A 26,660-nucleotide genomic window follows, 5' to 3' on the forward strand; every position below is an offset into this window, starting at 1 on the left:
CATTAGTCAATGTTTAAATTGTGAACCAGTGCTACATGAAATCTTTTTTATAACATAACAGCTTGACCAACAGTGTGCCCTCATGGCCAAGAAGGTCAATGGCATTAAGAAGAATTAAGAAGAATGTGGCCGGTATGTCAAGGGAGGTGATCCTCCCCCTCTACTCTGTGCTGGTGAGGCCACCTCTGGAGTACTGTGTGCAGTTTTGGGCTCCTCAGCTCAAGAACAACAGGGAGCTCCTGGAAGAGAGAGTCTAGATGGGGGGGCAACAGAGATGATGAGTGGTCTGGAGCATCTCCCTCATGAGACCTGGGACTGTTCAGCCTGGAGAAGACTGAGGGAGGATCTTATCAGTACTTATAAATACCTAAAGTTTGGAGTCAAGTGGATGAGGCCAGGCCGTTTTTGGTGATGCCCAGTGACAGGACAAGAGACAACTGGCACAAACTGGAAGACAGGAAACTCCACATCACATGAATATCAAGAAAAACTTCTTTCCTGGGAGGGTGACAGAGCACTGGAAAAGGCTGCCCAGAGAGGTTTTGGAGACTCCTTCTCTGGAGATATTCAGAACCCACCTGGATGCTTTCTTTTACAACCCAGGGAACTTTAGCGGAGAGGTGGACTCGATCTCCAGGGGTCCCTACCCACCCCTACAATTCTAAGATTCTGTCTCTGAAAGTCAGTAAAGCAAATAAAATTTTGATTGAAGCAACCGAAACAGCTGCAGATACTAGTGAATAAACAGATACATCCTTGCACAAGAGACCGTGCACTCAAAATTCATCCTTTTAGACTGAAAATGGAAAAAAAAACAAACTGTAGGAATAATGTGTGACTTGGAAACATGTACTAGTTAATAATAAAAATAACTGTAATTCTGATTACAGTTCACGTGATTAGACTATTATTCCAGGATTCAAATTAAGACATTAATGGATCTCCTAAGGACGCTGTTACATAAGAATCAATGCAGATATAAGCATGTTAAATAAACCCTGTAATTCTTTGTTTAAATCTGTTTACTTGAAAAGCTGCATACTGTAATAAAAGTAGTAACAACTGGCAATTCAAGTCAGAAAATTAAATACAACTGCTTGAATCCGTAATTATGTATATTTCATTCAAGGACGTAGCGTTGAATGACTAGAGATGAAGAGGATACTTGGCAATCTTCAAGTATTTCATTCTAAGAAAACTACCTCACCAATTCATACCCTGAGATAGGAACTGAAGAAGGAAAATGGTTCTGCCTCTCTTTTACATGGAGAGACAAATGAAAAACAATATGCACCTATGGGAAAAGAACCAGCAAACCAGCTCAGACCAACAGTATTTACAGAAGCACCATCTATAAGAGCCTACCTCAGTCTACGTTGTACTAATCATTAGAAAAAGTAATTGCTCATTAAATTTTTCTCTTCTATTACACTTCTTTATCCCAATCCCATTATATTTCTCCCCCCTAAGAAGAAAGACTTTTGGAAGAAACTGATGGCTCACACTCTTCACACCTGGGAATTCAAACTTCTATACAGTTATCAATACACAATCAGAACAAACAGTCTTTACATCTACTTGGTGCGACTTCTGCAAACATTCACTTAAGAGGACTGTCAAACACAGAACTGTTCCTTTGTGTCTGTGGTTGTTTAAATTTTTTCCAGTATTTTATGACTTCAGAGGATAAGAATCTGGTGAAAATCAGCTCAATTATGTTCTTAGAGACAAATACCTAGAAAACCTGTCAGAGAATAAAGGTACATTAGTAACATCTATGTATAGCTACCATACTCTGGTGAAAATAACTTTAGATCCACAGCATTACTTTCTTCTTGCAGTGAATGGCACTCAAAGTTTGCATATGCAGCATTATCTTTCCCTTCAGCCTTGAAATCAACAGCCCAACTCTGCTCTCAGTATATTTGATTCTACATAAATAGAAGTTTTCCAATATTAAAATTAGTGGAAGACATTCAGAAAGCTATTACTGTTATCACCTTGCTAAGTTTGCATTACACTAATGAAAGCTTTCAAGTTAGACAAATTAACCTTGAAATAACAATAAACTGAAGGGTAAGAATAGTCATGAAAGAATGGTTCTTGAGAACAAGATCCTGATACTAAACCAAAAACTTTACTGTGGTCTAAATTCTGCTCAAGGACCTACTGCAGAGCACAGAACATGAACATAGAAGCAAAGTACTTCCTATTACATGAGAGAAAGACTTTGATTCTTACATCTCATTAAGATTGACTGATCAGTTAAGAACTGATTACTATTTGCAGATGTGAACTGATTGTTACCATAAAAAATTAAATGACAGTTTTTCCCTAAAGTTTAGGCAAAGGAATCTTTATGTTTTACCTCCAGACAAATACAAACAAGGTGACTGTTTAAATAAATGTACTTTAGTTTTAAGTGGTAAGCATATTTCAGGAGTGAGATTCTAATGCAGATGAAATTTTATTACTTCAAGCTGCTCATCTGTAAGAAGCATTATTGCAAACTACATACTCAGTTGTTTGTTTTTCTTGTGTCTTTTTTGAAGAGTTTTAAACATTTTGCTACTTCTCATTCCAGTTACCATTTTGCTTGCAATATCTGTTACGGGTGATTGTACGTACAGATTTAAACACACAAACATATTTTCTAGCCGTCATGAGAAACTGGGATGTGGACTTTTGGGGGATAAATTTAAAACTAAACTTTATGTTGATGCTTGGAATTTTCATGACCTTCCTTGTGTGTCTTTGGTCAAATGTGATCTTACCCAGTCAAGCTGGTCTTTCATAAATGACTAAAATGATCTCCACAGCTACCCTGTTCATTGCTATGTTTTTACTTCTTTCTGATCTTCCATCAGAACCTAAACCACGGACGTCAAAGAACAACTAAAGCAGGACCAATACACAGAGTTAAGTCATTTCAGGAATGTGCCAGCCATTCTGACACTAAGTAGTTGCTCAAATGTCAACTATCATATTCACTGGATCATATTTACTTACTACCATGTCAGCCTCTAACTTATCATCCTCCACTAGACAGGAAAACGGAAATAAACAACACATGTTCAACTTCAGATTTTGCAATGAATTACAATGTGATGATGCTTAAGGAACAAGGATGAGGGGGGACCTTAGAGATTCATGACAAAACTATGTTTAATTCTCACAGTAAACACAATGACAGTGTAAGATCTTAAATATTACCACTATATATATTCAGCAAAGCCTAATGATCACTTATAAAGTATATTGCTCAAATTGAGGATTTTTAGTACATTTTGAAACTAGTTATCAATAAAATTCAGCTAAGAATCTTTAACAATAAGGCTATACAGAGAAGACTCAAAAGAGTACCTTGTTGAAGGGAGCCTAGATCTTACTTTGGCTTTTCATAGTGCTAATGTTTAAAAACACTAACAGATGGTCTACCCAAAATGTCCTTTAAATTCTTTAACTACACCTAAAGGAACATTATAATAGTTCTGCCAATGAGTAGTAACTAAGAATAACTGTTTTTAAATAAAATTTCAGTTCACAGAACGTTAAACATTCCATACAATCCAGTTACAAAATCTTCAATTTTGAGCTCATCAGTCCAATTGAAACAGATGATTATTCGAAGGCAAAAATATATGTAATCAAACGTATTTCAACTGTAAAACAAAATAACTAAGGAATAGCCTAAAAGGTCATGGAAATATTAAGTGTACTGCACACATTATGCTACAAGCTGTAATAAGCCAAAATATCACATCCTGCCAAGCAGAGGGAAGGAGTAAGGAAGAAATCAGAAATTAAGCACTGATCCTTGAACATCAATTGAATGTTTTCTGAAAGATTACAACAAAATCATTTCCGTAAACAGCAAACAAAAGTCTCCCTTAGTATAGTTCATATAGTATGACAATTTCAAATACAGTACATCTGTAATCAAAGCGTGGAAGATGTCAAATTGACCATATCAACCACTAATAATTGCTTGTATGCTGCTAAATTTTACATTGTAGGATCAGTACAAATTTCTAAAGGAGTTTTAAAAGCCTTGAAACAAATTAATGCAAAAAGCCTTACTAAATGTACTGTACTGTATGTCTCCTCAACAAAGACTACAGATTATTCAACAAAATATGCTATTTTAATCCTCCTTTTTAGGGTTAAGTACAGGGCAGCTGAATTTCCGCTTATTTTTTTTTTTTCTTACATGCTTTTAGTAGCATGCAATACTTACAGCAAAGCATAACAGCATTTCTTTTCCCCAACCTCAATCAACACCTTCCTTTTCTATGTCACGCAGTGTGAATGACTATACGGAACACCTACTTCATTCAGAATCAAAACAAACATCACATTTTCTTAATTTGATTTAGTTTCACAACAAATTTAAGGAAAATGAATGAACCAGATTGAGAATCTTTTTTATGGAGAGGTGCTTTTGATGAACATCGTCTTGGCTGATACATGGATCTTCAAGAAAAAGACTAAGATTTTTTCAAAAGTACACGCTGCAAAACAACCTGAGCATTAATCCACTTTAAAACTGAGGAAATAAACCAAATTTAGCTTTTGAATTTCATCCTCTGTTCTTTGTGACACACATCAACCAGAGCCTTCTCTAATAAAAATGCTTGTGCTACCACAGACGGATAAACCTACAGTAGGAGTTAGTGTTGCTGAACACTAATGGGTGCCTTAAGCAAAGGAAGAAATATTAAGATATCATCATGCAAGTTTACTGAACTCACCTGACAGAGGTGTAAAACCATTCTCTAGAAGCAGAGATGCATGCACAAAAGTAAGAACATGACTGCAAGTAACATCTTCAAAATGAAGAAAGCATCCTGGTAAAAATTAAAAGCAAAATTCCCAGGTTCCTCACCTCTCGCTTTGCAAGCAGCACATTAGGAACAATATGAGGCAGGCAGCGTCCCAACATTAGCATTACACTTTTCTCACTGTCTGCAATTCGAGATACCTAGAAAAGAGTATGTTTACATATTTTTAACTGAAGCACAGGAACAGAAAAAGATCCTTTTTGATTGGTTACTAGTAGAAACTTGTACGCTTGGGCTTGGCAGCTAACTTCAAAAGCATGAATCCACTTAATGAAACTCGAAACTTCCCAGTAATTACACAGCTATAACCAGGTAGCATACTTTAGCTAAAATCCTTTTTTCCTTAAGTTTCATGCTCATAAACTTAACTTTCCACATAGCTTGATAAGTCTTGAAACAAAACAATTGTTGGTTTAACTGCTGCTATCATACAAAATAAATCTTCTAGTTTACGCCAAGTGGGAAACATACCTCTGATCCCAAACGACTATCTGCTGACATTCGACAGAAAGACAGTAGTGCTTGATGGAAAGCTGGTGACAATTTCCTGAAATATTATCAAAAAGGGAGGGTGAGGGAAAGTAAAGATTAGAAAGGTAACGACTTTCACACTGGTCCAGCCAGCTAGATGAAATAACATTCAACAGCATGTTTTCAGTGAAGCATGCAGTAGAACTGCTTAAAATTATTTTTTGCTTTTCTAGTTAAAACTGGAAATCATAAAACAATAGATGTCCTAATTAACAAGCTACTTTCAGTTCCTAAAAATGTAATATCTTTCAGACTGCTTCACAGACAAAAACAGGACCAAAGCATAAAGAAAAGGAAGTTTCAGCAATACAAGAGGAAGCATACTCTTTTGCAAGCTGAAGGAAAAAGTACTGCAAGCAACCAGCAGTTTTTGCTCAATGCTCTGATTCTGTATATTGGATAAAAAAGTTCGAGTGGTCCATCACTTACAAGTTTCAGCATGAAATCCAGACTGAACTGCCACTCTAGAATCTAAATGTTGGCTTCAGATAGATAGCGAAAGCCTGACTTAAGTTACTTAAGTTGTCATGTAATTCCTGATGTTTATCTCTAGAAGTACCACCTCATGGTCATGCACAGAATCAGCAAACACAGTCCGGTTACTCAAAGCCTCAAGTATAAACATAAGACTGATAAGAGTCTCCGAACTACTTTGGCCAAGGAGAATAATTTGGCAGAAATGCTCTCAGGTAACCAGTATTGATCATTACATAGTACAGGCAACTATTGGCAGCAGCATCCTATGCTTTTATCTTCTGTATTTAGATGCTAATTTAACTGCTTCATTCACCATCCACTTCAGTAGAGGAGGAGCATTTATCCTCAGGGCAGGGGACAATTTCTTTCTTATGTGGGAAACCCATCTTTTAATACTTCAGTTCTTAAAACTGCTATTTTGAGAGCTTAAGTGAACAAAAGCCTACATAAATGTGACTGTACATGTATGGACATAAATATTAATACTCAATGGGTTGAAAAATTACTTTATCCATGGGAAATACATATAAATCTTTTCTAACCAATGAAAGAAAAACAAGGAACACCAATGTTGAGAATCTAACTTCTTACTTAAAACTGCTGAATCTAAACCAGAAGGATTTAGATAAATATAGCAGAATAGTCTTCCTCTTCTCTTTCAATTTTAATGAAGTCAGTTTATTTCAATTCAAATCAGCTTAATTTTGAAGAAGAGTTCACTTAAGAAAAATAATAAAAGATCCAGATGGGAGAGAGTGGTAAAGGACCTTGGTTTAATAATATGCTACCCCCTTACTGCATAAAAGCATCACTGAATGCCATATTTGCAGATGCTACCCTAGCCTTTATTTACACTGGGAGAACTGGAACAAGTGTTGCAAAGCAGTACTGTAATATCAACAGAATCAAAGCCAACCTTTGTCTTGGCTGTTCATTTTTATCTTGGCACTCCACTGAATGTAAAATTCTTATCCACCTGAAGCCTTAATTAAACACTCAAATTTGGGCCAAGTTCTATCCTCATTTTGCATTGAAAGAAAACCAAGTGTGACAACGTTTCTCTTGAAATTCCCTAGTGGTTAATTAACAGCAAGCTCTGGGCAACATGGATTCCACGAGTCCTCCTGCCTGCATTTACATTCAAGCTTCTCCTTGATGAAATGTAATAGAGCTTCTCCTCACAGAAACAGTGACAAACCCAGGCCTCTTGCATCAAGCCAGTAGAAAGTCTTCTCAAGGACTAACTGACATCAATAACAAAGATGTTCAAATATAAGAAAGCACAATGAAGACAAAATGCAAGCACTACTCTTTTCCCTACGTAACTATGAGAAAAGAGTCAGTTTACTAAAAAATTGACTGCTATGTAAAGAAAACACCTTGTATTTGCTTCAAATTACCAAACACTTAAAATGAGTTGAATAATATATGCAATGGAGTCTATTTAAACTATTGCTAGTGTTGTCTCCTGCAATCTGTTACAGATGACACTTCTCCAAGGATCCCCATGTCCTCATTTCTGGGCATGTACACACACCTGTTCCTATTGCAGTCACATCAAGCAGGCTCACTTGCTCTCCTATCATCATTTCCCATCTGGTTAAGATTTATGCCAAGAATCCATCCTCCAGCTACAGCAGTAACAGTCTTGTCTCTGAGAACAGAGTCCTAGCTTTTAATGCAGCTTTCTAACACTGAATAAACCGTAGTAATTGTTTTCTGTGAATAACTGCCTTAGACTGAACGAAATACATATGCAGAACAAGTATCTTGAGATCTGGGGGAGATGCAGTGTTGTTTAAGAAATAATATAATTCTTTCATGAAGTCAGCTGAGAGATACGAGTCTATAAAACACTATCAAATGCAAATAGGCACAAATTTTGTTAATTACATAGCCTCAGTGTTCAGCAAGAATATGAAAGAAATACAAAAATAAATTAAATCCTGAAAATTTAAGTGGAACCACTGAAAAAAACTCAGATAAGTCTCAGCTGAGTTTTACTTTCTTACTAAGCACTAATCAGTTCAATTAGAACAGATGAAATTAGTAGTAACACTGACCTACTATATTCAGAAATTAAATACCTTTCCTGATGCTCCATTCTAAAAAACCTGCTTTCATCTCCCAGGATTAATGTAAGAACTTACAAGACACACAGGATTTGCAAGCAAAGTTAATTATTAGCAAGGGTAGCCACTCTTTTTCTCTTTTTTTGGAGGGGGGTGAGCAGGGGAAGTAATTTTCGGCTTCTATTCATTTTTCTACCTGCACAGAATACCACACATGTACATTTCTGCTTTCTACTACTCTCCTATGCATGCCCTCAGTTGTACGCACTTTACTATCTTGGCGGCCTACAAAACTCCTAATAGTACACAGTTGTTTGTCTTTTACTTATTGAATAAGTTACTTCCCCTCTTCACTATAATGCCTAAAGAGCCTGGATATATTTGAGAGACTTTCCCTGCAACACTCAAAAGCACAGACTCATAGTTCACAAGTAATAACATAAACACTTTATTTTAATTAAAAGAATCATAATGAAGACAAGCCTCAAATTCAAATATCAAAAAGGAGAGAGAATATCAGTGGATACTTTTTCTGGTTAGAAAAAAAAAAAATCTTACCCTAGGAGAATAACTACTAGACCTGCATCTCCAGCTGGAAAAAAAATAAAATGTTCCCAATCACTCTTCAAGTGGAATAGAAGAGATTTCATTACAAAATTAAAATGTAATGGAGAACACAAATAACCTGTTTTCTCATTCATTTTAATTTTGGCTTTTCATTTTTGACACAAGGATTATGGCAAGATTTAGAAACAAGTAGGAGGTGAAAAGAAGCACTTACAGTTGATGCTAAAAATTGTCTTCCCTAAAAATCAGTAGGAACACTATGCAAAAGTATGAAAGTATCATCAGTGTTAAACAAAGGAATACTAAGCCTTTCATTTATATTCAAAACACAAATGATTTACACCTGTTGCAGGGCTTGGTTAGAAAAACATCTATGCACTTGTTAATTTTTAAAGCATTTCCTTTTAAAACTAATCACTCACCTATTCGGTTTATCAAAGTGCACTGCAGATTTAGTTGATGGAGCACAAGAGGACACTTTCTCTGTGTCTTTACAGGGCATAGAATTTAGCGTATCATCTTTAGAAGTCCTTGTATCATGTTCAGCTGATGAAGAAAGGCTTTTTTCCTCAGTGTTTCCATGTTTACTGTCGTTCTCAGAGCTCTTGATATCCAAGTACCGTCCGTTGTCCTCTGAGACTGCGTGAGGCACTTGCTTTAAGGAAGGATGGGGTTCTACACCATAAACTGTAGACGTGGCAAAGTTTTCATTCTTGAGGAAATCTATTTCACTGAAAAAGTTAAAACCAAGAATGAAGTGTTTCTGTTACCTTTCTGAGAAGGTTGTAGGAACCACAAAACAAGTACAGAAATAAGGACAACATACTGAACAGTTCCTTCTTCAACTCCAGTATATGATCAAGTTGCCTTCTAATAGAACTAATTTATATCAAACAAGCTCTTCACATAAGCACCAGTTCACCAGAGGTCTTCAGTCAACAAACAGTAGGAGGAAAAATGCCGCATTCAGAACAAGTGATTCAATGCTATAAATGAGTGACAAGAGCTAGCATTATAATGTCTCTGGCTGAACTCTGAGTACTGAAACACGATGTCAAAAGAGAGACACACATCTGGGGTACAAAACTCAAAGTACTATGGAAAGGATTAGTACATAGTATCCCACCTGATTTTGAAAAGGTAAGTGTACAAGTCATTAACATTAAAGTTACTGAAAAATAATGCACTTGCCCTAACATCCAGTCTCCTAAGAGGAGTGGTATCTTATAGTTACAAAATCACGTTTTGACCAAACTTTTAAAGATTTTTTATTGTTGTTTTTCAAGATCTTGTCATTTCTACTAGTCTTGCTTTATAGAAAGAAAAACTGTATTAAGTTAGTAAAAATACAATCTTAAACAGCATTTGCAACCTGTACACAGTGCAGAATTGCAGAGTGAAATATAGCTGACTGAAGAGAGAAACCTACACAAAACATATCAGAACTGATGCTATTTTCAGTTAAGTAAATATAGAAGTTGCACTGAGGGAACAAAGCTAATTCAAAAATTAAACAACGTCGGTAATCAAGAGAAATACTCATTTTGAAGTCTCTTGATTTTTTTTCCCCCAAATCAAATATCACACACTAAAAGGAAAGACTGCTCTACTACAAAGAACTCATAGTAATTTTAAAGGTAAAAACTGTGCTTCTTTTGATATATGTGCTAGAAAAACATTGAAAAGCTATTCCAAAATTTATTAGCGGTTAAGCAGATAGATAAATACATACCTCTCAAGTCTTTGGATTTGTTCCATCAAAGACCATTTCTCATTGTTTAACACACTAATTTGATCTTCTAATTTTTGCACTATTAAACATTGCTAAATACAAGACAGAGACAAAAGAGTTTAGTACAATGAAGTTAAGTAGTGATGCAAAAGTTGAAATTCCTTTTGTACAGCCTCTTACTTCTATTGATTGTGGTGCTGTTTCAAATACCGGAACAGTCCCAAGTATAGGGGTGGCAGCCTCCAACTCATCATCATCTACACCAACCGAAACATCCACCACATCTCTTGCTGTAACATGATGGTTTCCAAAGTCACGATAGAGTTGTAAAAGGTCAGGAGGTTTTGGAATGTTCAATCCCACGTCATCCCACAATTCAAAATCCTTCAAAGGAATAAGAGAAACCAAACCACACATCAGACTTTCTTTTAGCACCTTTTTTCTTCCTCATTTAACTTCGGTCTGCATTCATAGAACAGCAAAAAAAATTCTGTCCAAGCTGCACTGAGGTAATAAGGGCTCATTTTGTATCCTAAAGTGGTTTTACCCTAAAGACAGTTCTACTGATAGGGCTATCATTTTGTTCCCATCTCATTCACAAGTATAATCTTCCAGAAGAAGACAGTCAAATAACTGGACACAACTGATACACAGAGTGTGTATTTTCAGTAAATCTGGATACAACTGTATTAAATATACACTGATGAATACAATAATACAGCCTTCTATCTCTACCTGTTGCTACTCAACCTTGTTTTGTCCACTGATGCACAGCCTGCTTTCAATGGCGCTGCTTGAGCAAGAGCTGGACCTGATGAATTGCAGAGGTGCCTTCCAACCTCAACCTTTGATTTTATGATATTAAGTAAGTGTTTGGAAACTGGCTTCCTAAATGTATAAGCTGAATAGTGAAATATAATTTGAGATAGTTAGCATCACCTTCTTTAGTTTCTTTTACAGAAGGCAGACATTCTCATCTCCTTTCGACAAACTTTGAGAATGTACTTCTCAAATGGCTGTTTTCCCAAGCCATGCTTTTTATGTGAAAATGCTAACATTTAACTCTTAGAATACTCATTGTAACATCACTTAAGCTCACCTGAGCTCATGAAAAGATCGAAATAAGAAACATTCACATTTAATTAAAAAAAAACCAAAACCTTACCTGATCATGGTTTTCATCTGAAAATGTTATTGATGTAAGCTTGTAACTATTCTTCAATAAAAATTCATTAACTAGGAAGTTTAGAGCTCTTTTCTCAAGAGGTCTGATTGGCTCCTGGAAAAATAAAGAAAACAATAAACTGCATCTTTGGTTCATCTCGCTGCCAGCTACTGAAGGATATCTGTATTAAGGCCCATGCAAAGCTCAGTTTTTGCCAGCCACCTACCTGAATTTCAGGACTTGATTTATAATTTTTTCGTTCCTGCAAAGGAACTTCATTTTCTGGGGAAGAAAAAAAAAAAAAAAAGTAACTAAATTTTACTCTTTCAACCAGGCTGAGCTCAGCTACTTCTACATTGTTCAAAGTAGAGGCTTAAGAAAAGGTTTATGTACACCACCTGCAGCCTGAGTCAGGTTGGCTCGGAGGGCCTGTATGGTCTCCTTGGCTTTCCGTAGTTCAAACTCCAGGACTGGACAGGGATTTGGATTAAACACACACAGGCATCCAACCAAGGCAAGGGAAACAAAAAATAAAATATAAAAAGCAAGGATGGGTATGAAAAAAAATATACAGTTCGTATTCAACAGAAAGCATGCAGTCTTCATGGAACTTATGAACACATGCAGCAGAGTTGGTCTGAAAGCAAACTGGTGAATATTTTCCATCGTTTCAGTGAGATTAATTTGCTAAACCAAAATTTCAAGCTGTCTGACAAGGACTCGCTGTAGGCAGCTTTGTTTTTATTTGGCTGCTTGTTTTTAACTTTGCATTACTGGAAAAAGTTTGTTACTTCTTCACTTATGGTCAGCTGGTACTGTCAAACATTTTAATTTCTAAGGGGTGGGGGACAACAAGGGCAATCAAAGATCAGATATAAATAAAGCACACACATGTTGGTGGCAGTGTTAGCTTTCCGCATGGAGCAAAGCTGAAACCCTAATGGTAATGTACTGCCCCACTGAGACTGCTGAATGTTTTTTATTTGAAAATAAATTTATATACTGAAATTACTGAAATATTTATAAACTGAAATACACTACTTTTAGTGGCAGAATTTGAAGCTTACTAAAATGAATCTCTCTTTTAAAAATCTTTTCTTGTTTTCCTACGTGTTTTCAGGATTATAATAGAAGCAATTAAGACTTAAAATTCCATTGAATACATCTAAGAGATGCAAAATTCAAAAAAGAAAAAGCAAAATCTGCAGCTCCCAAAAATGTCCAGCCAGGAGTGCTTTGCTTGCACTGCAATGTCATGCATTTTAAGCCACATGTTTACAGTTTTGTCAAATTTTAACATCTTGTACTTTGCAAAACATACAGTAAACGTCTTGAGAGTCATTTATGGCTCCCATAAAGAATGAACTTAGTAATGAACTAGGTGAGAGAAGCATAAAACAGCTACTGTACCAAAATGCTAGAATATTCAAAATGGATGCCTAACATTACTTCATCTTGACTCCAAATCAAAGCTAAAAATATTGTAGTTGTTTTTAATAAGAATATATTCATAAGACTTTTAATCATTGCCTGGAAGTAATTTAACATGGCATTTTGAAATATTTGCAGAGGACAGCACAGTGCAGAAGTACTAAATAAGCTCCTGCCTGTAGGAAATGCTACTGAAGGCTACAAAATCTGGTTTCCTTTTTGGAACACCTCACTAAGAACTTTTTGATCAATTACATGCATGGAAAAAAAGATTCACTCAGTTTGCATTTTTCCATAAAAACTGAAGGAGTAACTACAGTACACCACACTTGCTACATGAAAGGAACTTGTTTGATGCACAGAATTTTACTGCAGCGATATAAAAGCACAAGTGAGGATATGATGAATAAAATATGCAAAATCTCTAGTATTCAGCAATGCTGATCTGCAAATACTTCTGTGCAACAAAGTTAGGAAATGCTCTCGTAGTGAAGCATCTGATCGTTTTATGGCTTCCTTGCATTCACGGTTAAGATTCTAAGTTGAAAGCTGCTTGTTTTTCAGTTTTTGGAAATTGGAATGAATTCAAATTGACTAATTTTTCTGATGGAAACAACTCTTAACGTTTTATTCTCTGAAAGTATTATCAATGACCAGAACAGTTGCAGATCAGGAGTGCCCTGCACTAGAATGATAGAAATTTAAAACGACAACAAAAAAAAGTTAGAAAACCAACATAAACTAGAATAACTCAGGTATCTCATCAAGGAAAATAGGAATCAGACATGACTGAAGGTATAGAAAGCCAAAAAAACAAAATCATGTCAGACAAACCCATGTCAGACGGCAAGAATTACTTCTTTAGTAAAGTCTGATGGTGCTGAAAATTCTTAGAAGCCATTAGGACTTCACCCAGTCAACCTTTTAAGAAGATTACTCTGCTGCATGTTTCTCGGTATACAGTGGAAGATTCTGAACATACCATATTTGTGAAGAACTCACTTCACAGCCTGTCACAACAGCCACAAAATTCTGCTACAAACAATACGCTCATAATTGTACCTCATTTCTTGTCTTAGGAATGTCAATTATAATTGTCACTATACAAACCATAGTGCATCTGGAAGACACAAATTCAGCTTTTTTTTGAAGAAGTTTGTTCCTAGGTTTTAGGAAATTTTCCCAAATATTTACAATGCAACTTTAATAGAGTTTTGCATTATGATTAGAAGTTCTTTATTTTAGAAACTATGCTGAAATGCAATGTTTTGCCAAAATACACAAAGATTTTTAATGCGTACGCTAATGAAACCAACATTGGAAATCCCCATTTGTTAATGATCTGATTTTCTTTGTAACCATTTGCCAACTACTGGCTTTTAAAATATATCACCCGTTCTCTCTCTCCCCCTTCTCCCCGTCCCCTAATGTTTACCTACCTTAGAAAGTTTAACCTTTCAATAACATTGATAAAGTCGGCTGAATATTAACTTAATGCTTGACTGAATTCATATCATGTACAACACATGATAGTACTTAGTGAATGGAGCTGAACTCCCTGAGAATGATGTACAGAATAGTTCTGTGACAACTAGGAAAGTGAAGAATTAAGCTAACTCTCTATTAGGAAGGCACAGAGCTACACAGTTGTGTAATCTTCCTAGAAGAAGAGCGCATTCTGAATTTAAGGGGCTCTATTGCTTTTTCTTTGTAAAGAACTCACATCATTACACCTACCATCTGCGGGGAAAAAACATTTACTGAGCCTTATTTAAAAGACTTGAGTCTTCCAAGAAAGCAATTAAGGATTAGAACAATTCAGCACTTCTGTTTTTATGCAGTTACTCAGATACACCTTAAAAAAGGAAGTGCATATATGAAATGCGAAGCCCATCTGCACAGCTTAGAAATTTTAAAATGAGGCTTTTTCAAGGTTCTCATTATATTCATCCACATATTTTAATGACTTCAGAAGTTACTGAACCACAGACCAAGAAGTTAGTTATAAGAAGCAACTTGTGATTTAGGATACTGAACAATGAGATGTAAATGAACAGCACTCTTGCCGGTCAAAGACAAGTAAGTTGAAAAGTAAACATTTTCAGCATGTATTTCTACTTACATGACAATAACTAATTTTATTATCACTGAAAGAACAGTATCACATTTCTAAAACGAGCAGATTATCAGAACAGTAGGTGACAATGATAGGTTGGCAATACTAAATATTTTAAAATACAGAGAGTTTTTAGGTCACAAACATACCTGTGCAATCAATTTAAGATGCGGCAGAAGATTCAGTTCTTAGATTGAATGTCAGATGACCTATTTACACTGAATACTGCAGGTATATGACTTCAACTAGGTTTTCCATTCTCATGAAAACAAGTATTTGGAGAAGGTTCCCCAAGCCTCATAAATCCTTCAGTACTGGCCTTATCTTTGTACCAAGTGGTTCAGTGCTTAATAGTCTTACAGAGCAAGTTGTTTCATCTAGTACACTGTAAGCACCATTGATACTTTCTGCTGTTGTTAAAACTTTGTGGATTATGAATGCATTATCCAGTTTGTTACACAGTGCTCTACACTTATATTAAGATCCAGTAGATGTCAGGTAGATAAGGAAGAAAATATATGTTTTCTACTACTATTAGTTCTGTAATGTTTATCCGCATCCTGACTGGCTTCTGTGAATCACATCTGTTCAGACACATTGATGACAGTATTACAAATGAGAGTCACTTAACATCCTTTGATGAGATTTCCCAAGAGTTCATGCCAACTCTACCAAACATTTTCACTTCTGGGCTTTTTAATGTCAGATGGAATGAGCTGGACCAACAGAACTGAAATACTGAAATCCACTTAAAACAGTAACCCTTCTATTTATTTCCAAGATTTTTTGGACTGCCATAAGGAGAAATCTGTCAGCCAACTCTACTACCACCGGTAAGAGCAAAACTAGAAACATGATGGTTTTGGATGATCCACATGAACATTTTTTTTTTCATTTGGCTTTTCCAATGTAAAAGAAGTATTTGAAACTGGATACATAATAACTTCATTTTAAAAGTACTTCCGACTCAGGATTCATTACTGAATGACACGCATTTATTTTTTCCATCCTTCATTTGACATTTGCTAGGAAACAGATAATAGAAATCATGGATTCCATCCAAACGGTTAAAAAAAAACCTGAAGATAACAGTGTCACAAATGTACTTTAATAAAGAAACTATTCTAATCTAACTCTGAGAATTATCAAAAGAATATGTGACTATCAAATCGCAGCCTGCAGCTTTTGCCATAGATTATAGCTTTAACGCCTACGCATCAATGCTCTTTGTTAAGGCAAAAAAACAGATGGTAAAAAGCAGGGTAGACCTACATTTCAAAGCACGTTTGCAGCTAAGGTTGACTTCAAAAGCAGAAGTTAATTAGCCAGTTTTTGTTCAAAGAAGGAACTGAGTCTGTAAAGGTATTGCGAACTCTACTGAAATGCTTTTTGTGAGCATATTGAAGACTTTGCAGTTTTCTGAATGGACATCCATGCAACAGTTTACTGCTTGGATAGATGGTTTGATACAGAATTGATGCAAGTGATCACAACTGAACTAGAAATATGTTTTGGAAAACTTCAAGACTGTACAAGCAACCAGAAATCCTATCTAGTCTTGCTTTGATACTTACATTGCTTTTAGCAACTTGTGGAAAAACCTCTCTAAAGAGCACAGGCACGTAATTTAAGTATTCTGACAAATAATTTACTTACTTATTACATGACAATAATCAATTACTATACTGTAGTCTTCCAAAATCTTTGCTTTAGGAAACGATTCATTACATTTAATATTTCATTTTAGGATGTATTCATTTCATACTGTAAACAATCAATATTTTGTCATTCCTGTTCCATCAGAAGATGAACGATTCTGCTATATGTCAGTTCTGTCCAGTTCTTACTTTCCATAATCCAATTCAATTAGAAAACACAGCTCGAAGCTAAGATCAAGCTAGCTCTCTCAATAGTTGTACTGTCAAGAAAGATTGTCCAGATATAGAAAAAAATCCTGTCGAGATAATGAAAATTTAAAAACTCTAAAAAACGTATGCTTTTGCATTGTATTCCAGAACATGATACTGAAATATCTGGGTTTATTACATACAGTTACAGGCCAGAATATCAAAGTATCAAATATGGTTCGCATTCATGTATTTCACCATGATGGAGCATGGTGATTTGAAGCAGAGATAGCAGTATGGAGCAGAAGCAAGGCAGCTTCCATCACTTTAGGGTTCATAACGATAAGCAGTGTGAACAAAGGTCACAGCATAGACAAATTCCAGGTGCTTATGATACTGTGAATGGTACTATTTCAGTGGAAATAAACTGAGCAGCAAGTTCTACTGAGATTTTAGGGTTTTCTCTAGACAAGCTGATAATAGCTAAACAACTAAACTCAGGGAAAAAAATGGATGATAGCAACATGGCTCACAGGCCAAAGAAGATTATAGTAATAATTTCAAACATGAAAGAAAGGCAGTTTCTGCCTTCTGTAACTGAAAATTCTGAAACTAAAAATTCTAAATTGAGAACTACAAGAAGTGAGAAGCCCTATCACAAGAAAATTTTATACTATTTAGAAATCAAATGGGAAGAAAAGTGCTGCAGTTAAGATTTGTATCAAGGATGACTTGTGGAACTGCAAAAACCCAAAATTCACTATGGGTATGGCAATGCATATTTGATCTACACATAAGCTATATTTAACCAGATGTTTCACTGCAAATACTCACATCAGAAAGCTGCTACCTATGCAGCAGCCACAGACTGCTACACAGACTGATTTAGGAAGCTTTTCAACTATACACTATCAGCCAATAGGCAGTATCAAAATACTGCCCCATTGTCTGTAAATGGTTCCAATTTTCAAGTATATTCCTTGCTTAAGTCATAGAGATTTACAGATACATTATTGACAGTCATTCAGTACAAAGACTGAAATCTAATGCATTAAGAGACTAGATAAACCATCACAGTGAAGTCTTGGTAACTTTGGCAATATTTAAATATGCTGCTGCTAGAAACAACAAACCAAATGGTAAAGTTGGCAATCTGTGATTCCGAAATCATATTAACTTACCTGCCACTCTTTCATCCGTTTCCCTGTTGCCATCGTCAGAGTATCTTGCAAAATCTAAGGAATCAAGAGTACTGATGCTTCCAGCGCGATCTTAAGAGAGAAGAAAGAACCAAAAACAAACAAAAAAAAAGAACAAAACAACAACTTAAGTCTTGTAGAGTTGACTGCTTTAATAAGTCAAAGCATCTCATTTCAAAAACTATTAGTAAAATTTGAACTGTGCTGCATGACCGGAACTTCATGACATTTTCCATAAAGTCTGTCTCAAGACAAATTTCCCTTTTCCACTTGTAAAAGACAGCATTTCTGCCCTCGCCACAGTGCAGCAGGATCAGCATACAGTAGCTCCTTCCCTTTTCCACAAGGACTAGAGACTTTGCTTGGATGTAAATGAGTAAACAGTAAGAAATAAATAGATTCAAACCACTCTGTAGCAAGTTGCAAGCAGTTCTGTTCCCCTTTGTGGTATTTTAAGATACAGCCAAATGATGTATTAACTCTCAACTCTATCAATTAAATTCAGTACATATCCACTCAAAAGAACTTTAACTATGGACTGTGTTATGGGGAAAATAAAGCAAGTAACCAGCAAAATGCTTCAATCTTGCCTCTAACTTTTCCTTTTAATCTCCCCCTTCTTTCATTAGAAGAAAATGTGCTCAAATAGCAACAGAACCCAAAATAAGTAAAATACATTCATAATTTGCACGTTCCATTGTGTCAAGTACTTTAAATCGCACCCCTCCATTCAAAATTCATCTCGATGTAGCTCTCCTGAAATAATTTTAATTACATTAGAACTGTTGTCACTTGAGGAAAGAACAAATTCCACTCGGCTGTCAAAGAAAAATGAAAAAGCAACTGCCAGCAGGAACAGAAGCAATTTCATCACTTGTCAGTCACATTCTGTCATGACTAACACCATGGAAAACATTTAACATGAAAAAGAAGTAATTCTACACTGTGTCAAAAATTAAAGAATCTATTAATGTTTGGGTTTTTTTTCAAGCATTTAAACCTTTCACTGACATGTAAGGCCTTGTGATACCCTCTGTACTCAAAAACAAGCACTAGAAGGAAATCAGAACATCTGGATATAGACTGTTTTGCTTACTTGCAAAACTTTACAGAGAAGTTTCCTAGCTCAAGCAGAATTACACAGCACCAAACTGAAGTGCCTGACAAATATGCATATATATATATATATATATACACACATATACATACACACACATCACAATTAGAAGTGATTACGCTCAAAAGAAAACATGAATTTTGAGTGCATGGCATGAAAAGTCTTCAAATCTGATATTTCAGAATGCCTAATGCTGTTCTGTAAATAATGTTCCAATTCATTTCATTTGAGACTTAGATAAAATTGGATTCAAGGCTCAAGTTAAACAAAGGAACAGCATAAAGATTCCAATGACAAAAATGGTATTTGAGATAGGTGACCCAGTCTTACATATGCCATTACTGCGGAAAATGCACAGCATTATTTTCTATGCCTCTTAAGCAGCAGGTAACATCAGAGAAACAACTCCCAAACTTCCAGGCAGCCAACCACATAATAATTATCAACTCATCCACAGCTGTACACAGAAACATGTTTTCCATCCCAAAGCTCAAAAAAGAAACCCAGCAATGAAACACAAACCTATCTGCCAAAACAGCAACCAGAAATTAAAAGAAGAAAAATCCATCTTGCAATCTAAGTCTGTATCAAGATTTACACAACAGAAACCTTTTAAGATTGTACCAGCAGCTGTAAATCCAACAATTCCCAGCCAGCAAATACGCATCAGTTTTACGTGATAAAAGGTCCTTACAGAAATAAACCCTGCATTTTGAAGGTTTTAACATCCAGAATGAGCCTTAAGCATCACATTTATGTACACACTGGCAATTTTTAAGTTTGAAATTTGTACGTTCATTATTTAAACTCCCCCTCACCATCTGATGCTCTCCTTTCATATGAGTTGGTAGATATACAACTTATCTCTCAAACAGGTAAATTAAACTTGGTCTGCGTGCTTCAACAATGTGGAGCTAATGGAGTCTATCTTAAGATTTACAGTGAAAAACATCTTTTTATCTATCACTGTGGTGGAATCTGAGTTCAGACTGAGAAAGGTGTAGCACATGCAAGCAAACACTGAAGGAAAAACACCGTAGTGGTATATACACACAGACTGAACACCATCTTCTCAGTTCAGTGTCTCTCTAAGTGATATATATTGCAGATGTAGGGAAACATAGGTGAGGTGCTGGCATAGGCTGCCTAGAAAGGTTGAGGATGCCCTATCCCTGGATGCGTTCAAGGCCAGGTTGAATGGGACCCTGGGTAGCCCGGTCTAGTATTAAATGTGGAGGTTGGTGGCCCTGCCTGTAGAGGGAGGGCTGGAGATTCATAATCCTTGAGCCCCCTTCCAACCTGGGCTATACTGTGATTCCGGGAAATTAATGCTTCTGCAATGCAACTCCAACGAAATGCTTAGCTTGAATAATGTAACAAGGTTTCTATTACTACTTCGCTACAGTACACCACCTTTATAATATATGGTGTGGCTTTAATAGCAGTTCCTGCTACACTGGTGAGAGGCCACCAGTGCTGAAGCACTCGGGCTGAGACGCCTTGTGGCCAAATAGGCTACAAAGGCAACAGCAAGTCATCCAAGCTGAGGTTAATGGCCCTGCCAAGTGCCAGCTATAGAGAAAGCTTAGTCACCAGAGGCTTCGCAGGGCCATAGCTCCCCAGAGAAGGTGCTTCAAGCAGCAGGTAACTCGCTTCTGCCACACCCTGGAAAGATGGCCTCCCACCGCAGGTGAGGCAAGAACGAAGTGGCAGCTCTTCCTTCTTCTGCTCATACTGCAAAGCCACCAATGCCACATGAACCCTGGCTATGCTGACAGCTTCTGCCCAGGGGCACAGATGCCACTGAGCCAAAGAGAAAGTGGGCAGCAAGAGGACCCCTTCTTTCCACAGCAGCACCAGTAACCACCCTCTTCCTGGTACTGGGACTATGAAATGAATTTTGGAGTTATTTTACATGTTCAAATTGCTAAAGAAAAAGAACCAAGTCCAACACAAATATAAATAGTAGGTTTGAACAGCAAAGAGGTATTTCAGATAGAGGCTGAGCCATCAGCCTGCAAGATCACCTGGGATAACAAAGTGGAAGGAGACAGCTAACTAGACAGCCAAGGAAGGTGAGGGCTTGCAATCATGCAGCATCAACAGCAAAGTGCTGGAGGCTGCCTAATGCTAAACAACAACATGCCTGCCCCACTGCTTCACCTACTTGAAATGTAACTGTGCAGGAAACTGCTGTCTCACTTCCTCCCACTTTCTTTCAAAGTGGCCATCAGCGGAAGCCTATCTCCAAAGACACCAGCCCCCAGGAAATTATGGAATAACATTTTACAGCCTGAAGGTGTGTGCTTCAATAAAGGATACATCCACACAGAAAGAAACAGACTGAAAACAGCACTTCCCTGCAGGCAACACATGGCATCAGGGCTGCTGGAAGGCGAAGAATTAGTATAGGAAGAGCTGTGCTGAGCTCATGCAGCTCCAGTGAGAACTATGTTCTGAGTGGATAAGAAAAAAAAGCACCAATTTATTTCTTTAGTTAATGTCTTTTTAATAAGAAAGAAAAATGTTAGGCTTATATTATTTGACAAGGATAGTAATGGCAGAACCTTGCTGGGAGAAAGCATGCTGTGGTTGACCTCTCATTCTGCTTTAAAAACTGAAGAAACAATGTAGTAGGAAACCATTCTGCTGTTATAGTAACAATCAATGGCCTGGGCTGAAAAGGACAATGATCACTGAGTTTCAACCCCAGACCAGGCTGCCCAGAGCCACATCCAGCCGGGCCTTGAATGCTCCAGGGATGGGGCATCCACAACCTCCTTGGGCAACCTGTTCCAGAGCATCACCACCCTCTGAGTGAAAAACTCGCTCCTAATATCTAACCTAAACCTCATCTCAGTTTAAAACCACTATGTCCTATCCACCTCATAACAGCTGTTCCCCCTCCTGTTCATACGCTCCCTTCAAATACTGGAAGGCTGCAATGAGGTCTCCCCAGAAACTTCTCTTCTACAAGCTAAACAATCCCAGTTACCTCAACCTTTCCTCTTAGGAGAGCTGCTCCAGCCCTTTGATCATCTTAATGGCCCTCCTCTGGACATGTACCTAGAGCTCCATGTCCTCCCTGTACTGGGGGCCCCCAGCCTGGATGCAGGATTCCAGATGGGGACTCACAAGAGCTGAGGGGGACAGTCACCTCCCTTTCCCTGCTGGCCACTCTTTTAATGCAGCCCAGAACTTAGAGACTTCTTGCTAACAGCTTGCGTGTGGATTTTCCATTTGTTTCTCTGGCATTCTGAATCAAAACAGTAGCCAGTAATGCCCTACAAGTGATTAGTTAAAACAAAAAAAAACATTGTCAGTTCCATGTTTCAGAACGTCAAAACAGTGCAGTAAGCGTTGACAAGTTGGTATGAAAAACTCTATGAAGTGCAACACCACAAGGCAGCAAGAGAGAGCCATAGGTGTGCAAGCAAGATAGGTAGGGGTTTGACTTTTCAGATCTCCTCCTAGTGAAATGCCACAAAATAGACTGGGATTCTAAGATGGAGCTTGAGCAAGTCTGAGGCATTTGGAAAGGGATTAAGAAAAATCAGAAAGCTAAGAACCACATTTGACACTTGATCGAAGTTAAGAAATGTTCTTCAATCCATTACATTTGTGAAGTTTAAAATCAGGTCCACCACCACGTTTTGCTCCTTGACTTATTTGTTGAGATATTGCCTCATTCCAGAGGAAAATAACTTTGATTCCCTTTTTATTCCCAGAGTTGTTACTTGCGATGCAGGCAGATTCTACATGACAGCTTCCACTCCCCAGGCACATTCACTGCTTCCTTTTAGTGCAAGGTGAGTTTAACTTTCTAAAGGAGGAAAATGTAAAACAAGCAAACAACAAAAAAAGCCCAAACTCAAAAAAGTGGTAGTGCCTTCCAGTGACATATATAACAAGGAAAAGAATAACGGAATCATACAATGCATGGAGTAGGAAGGGTTCTTAAATATATTTTGTTAGCACCACCTCATCTAGTTCCATGCAACCCCAAAAAGATTAAGTTTCATTCATGCTGATGATTAAAACAGTTTATTTCCATCTGTTTATCTAAAGGGATGCCAGCAAAGACTGCATTAAACACAGTTTTAAAGTACATGAATTAAGCAGGAATAAGTTGCTGTCTTATGTGTAGAGGTATTTCTTAAACCCCCTAAAAGCATACTATATTGATGAAAAGGCTCAAGAAAAAAAAGAAAAAAAAAACAAAGGATCCACTACTTTTCACACATGCAAAAAAGCCCAACAACCCAGAGATAAAAACGAAACAGAAAAACAACAATCCTGGAAGATATTAAATGTAACTGTTAATAAAGTTTTACTTGTCATTTATTGTAGCCTTACTAAGCAGGAATACAGCCTAGAAACGCATCAGAGACCTGAAAAAAACATTATGGAATACTGTAAATTCTACTGGACACCAGGAAATATTTATACAGAGAATTCTGAATATTTAAGCGTGCAGAGATCCAGAAGCTTGTCTTCTAAAAGCACCGACATATTTATCATTTACTTCAGGTCAAAGTGCTCTGACACTGGCATTAAAAGTATTGTACAAGCAACCTGATCCACCAGAAGTAATTTATTTGACAACAACAAACTCTCATCACTAAATTAAATTTTAATGACTTAGGATTTCAGGTTTAACGAGGCCTCCTTGACATTAAAACTCTAAGTTGCATTTCTCTGCAGCTATGGCTTAAAAAGTTACCCTTCATTCTTGAAGTGATCGTAGAAAATAAGCTTTGCAGAAATAAAAGAGGAGAGTATAATAGGGAATTGTTCATGTTTGATATTCCTATGAATTAAAAAGCTGATTATTCAACCAACAGACGTGCTTCACCTTGAAATGTAACGTGTTAACATATATATAACAGTAAATTAGACTCCGGATTTTATTAACTACCATACAAAGTAAGCAGTTGGAAATTACAGATGACAAAACTATGCAAAGGCAGCTATACTTGAACTCAAGGAAAAAAAAAAAACCAATATAAGTTACTCTCAGATGTATGAGAAACAATATACTAAAAAAAAAAGTACTCTTTATTGGAGTGAATTTCAACCTACAACCCACAGACTATCATCAAGACGTGCTTTGAAATTAGTAAGGGCGTGATTCTATGCAATTTTAACAGCTTATCCAGATGAGTCGTGCTATTGTTCTAAGTAAACTCTCCCTCCTCCCAACATATACGTGCAACCTTCCTTGCACGGAGGAACCTCCAAAGTCAAACTCCACACCCAAAGAAAAATTAGGTCATAGGAGAGCACGGTTGTTTTTTTTCTGTCGTTTATTTGTTTCTTAGGGGTTTGCAAATCAAAGACATTGGAAAAACACTTTGCTTTCATCTCGAAAAGAAGCTGTACTCTAGGAAATGTCATACTGCTGCTTGCTATTAAACTTAGGATATCCAAAGTAATTTTTAAGTAGAAAGATACAGGCACACCAGCAAGTACTCCCGTAACATATGTGTATGTTTGGTGGCCCTGCCAGGCAGAGGGGTTGGAACTACATGACCCTTGAGGTCCCTTCCAACCCGGGTCATTCTGTGATTCTGTGATTCTGTAACATATCCTAACTGACGAGCTTCATTAGAAGTTACTTGGATCTGCTGCTTTTATCCTTTTTTCCCTGTGCTATACGTACAATACAAGTCCCGACCTAAGAAAATTCAAGTGTACGAATACACATTTTGGATCTGTTTCTGTTGTTTCTAAAGAAGCCAGCAGACTAAGCATATCACCCCCCTTAAGTATTCACAACCTAGACTAAACTAGCCACAACAGTCATGAAACGGATTTCTTGTTTTCTTCTAAAGATACCAGATTACAAAAACATGTCCTTGAATAATTTGCATCTTCAGCCGTCCCGCACAACAACACAGGCAGATGGGAGCAGAAGCTGAAGAACTTGGAGACAAAGCCCATCTGGGACAAGGAATAGATTTCTTCCTTTATTATTTCCCTGTGTTTAAACTCCACACCAGCACCCAAATGCAAATACATGTAAGTGAATAAACCAACTGGCAAAAAGGATTAGCATTCACAGATGTGGAATGAAACAGAGACCTGAATGGTTTCACTGCAGGATTTTCTACATTAAAGAATCAGACATCATTAACACTTCAAAACACAATTATCAGTTCACATCTTATATTTAAGGCTGCATTATGGAGCAAATGAAATAGATTGCGTAATATATTGTGCAACAGAAATGAATACATTAGTTGAGCTACTTAATTCTCCCTAAGCGATACAGCAACTTTTTTTTACTGTAAGCCCTACTAGATTTCATAATACAAACGTGGAGCAACATTACTGTGAAAAGTCTTAACTAGATGCTGCATTTAAAAGTTCTGACAAGTTTCATCTTGTTCCAAAGCTCAGCACTGCTGGATCACTCAGTAACGCAAACCAGATCCATGGCAGCAGATACATCATCCAGCATAAAACCCAAGGAAGAAACAGAATTAATGGCCAAGTTTTTAAAATCTATTTGAACTTGCAGAAACATACAGCAGACTCACATGTTCCACACTACTATACTAACTCTGATATGAAAATGGGACCCTGTAAGTCATGTATCCCATTGAGCGCTGAGCTGCCTGCACCCAGCCTATGAGCTCCGTTTTGCTCCTGTAAGCATTTCTTCTGCCCTCTCCCAGACACTCTTGTTAAATGAGACCTAATGAATTTTCTAAGTTGCCATGTGCTGGAAGGAAGTTCTCAGACAATCATCACATTAAATGGAAAGTAAATTAAGTACAGCTAATAGAATAAAATTAACTTTCAGCTACCAGAGCTATTAATTTACAAGACACCAAAAATTTTTAACAGGTGTTCAGATCATAGTACTCCATACAAGGAAATCCAAACCGATTTGAAACCTCCTTCATATCACTAATGAGCTAAGAAAACTTGTAGAAGATATGTAAGGGTAAAAACCCTAAAAACTACTTGGAAATAAAATTAGTCTATGCTTCCTGTCCAATTTAAATAGCCACTATATGTAACAAATACTTTGCTAGGTACATTACAATAGTCCCATGGTGGAAATACAGCAGAAGCTCATGAGAAGGAAGAAATACAAGTGGAAAATAACAGAACTAAAACATTCACAAGTGATTTGGGTTAAGAGAGACACAGGTGCACCCAAGCTGACCACATGAAGAGCCATACTGACAACAAATGCACTGCTTCAGTGGGTAGCTTAGTGCACAAACTTAGCAGAACCCAAATAATTTGAGTCTCAAGGAATTGAGCTGGTCCTGTTACAAGCCATTTTTGAGCACTGCTGCAGCAGAGATCCAGACAAGATGGTTCGCTGGGGAAAACACCAAACCCAGCATGGCTCCCTATGGTGTGCTTGAGCTACCAGAGCTTCCCAAAACAAGAGCTAAGGGAGGAGCATGGCACAGGGGCACTTCTTTCAGCTCCAGACCCCAGCTGGCTTCAGCAGAAATTAGAAAGCATCAAAAGAATTGAGTAAACTCCATATGCTCAGCTGCAGTGCTGCCTGGCCTCAAGCATATCAATCAGGATGCATTACA

General features: G+C 37.1%; 1 protein-coding gene across 11 annotated transcripts in view; it reads right to left on the minus strand.

Annotated features, from left to right (window-relative positions):
- RELCH (RAB11 binding and LisH domain, coiled-coil and HEAT repeat containing) overlaps window positions 1–26,660 on the minus strand; it is a 70,172-nt gene that overhangs the window by 36,474 nt on the left and 7,038 nt on the right. For 8 of the 11 annotated variants that reach the window (XR_001553245.3, XR_014943593.1, XR_014943594.1 and 5 more), the window contains exons 2-10: window positions 17,961–18,050; window positions 11,784–11,855; window positions 11,612–11,667; window positions 11,386–11,499; window positions 10,401–10,604; window positions 10,221–10,312; window positions 8,911–9,219; window positions 5,313–5,388; window positions 4,886–4,981 (exon numbers count right to left, since the gene is read on the minus strand). Coding sequence is in view for 8 of the 11 variants with exons in the window: in XM_085540342.1 (XP_085396468.1) it covers window positions 4,886–4,981; window positions 5,313–5,388; window positions 8,911–9,219; window positions 10,221–10,312; window positions 10,401–10,604; window positions 11,386–11,499; window positions 11,612–11,667; window positions 11,784–11,855; window positions 17,961–18,050 (1,109 nt within the window). In the remaining 3 variants the exon portion in view is untranslated. Of the gene's footprint in view, window positions 1–4,885; window positions 4,982–5,312; window positions 5,389–8,910; window positions 9,220–10,220; window positions 10,313–10,400; window positions 10,605–11,385; window positions 11,500–11,611; window positions 11,668–11,783; window positions 11,856–17,960; window positions 18,051–26,660 lie in introns of those variants that run through there. The other 3 variants (XM_015854517.3, XM_015854519.3, XM_085540344.1) reach the window with 2 other exon arrangements.

The sequence above is a fragment of the Coturnix japonica genome, chromosome 2 (genome assembly GCF_054131305.1).
Source record: "Coturnix japonica strain WE chromosome 2, WE-NBRP24, whole genome shotgun sequence".
Classification (NCBI taxonomy): domain Eukaryota; kingdom Metazoa; phylum Chordata; class Aves; order Galliformes; family Phasianidae; genus Coturnix; species Coturnix japonica.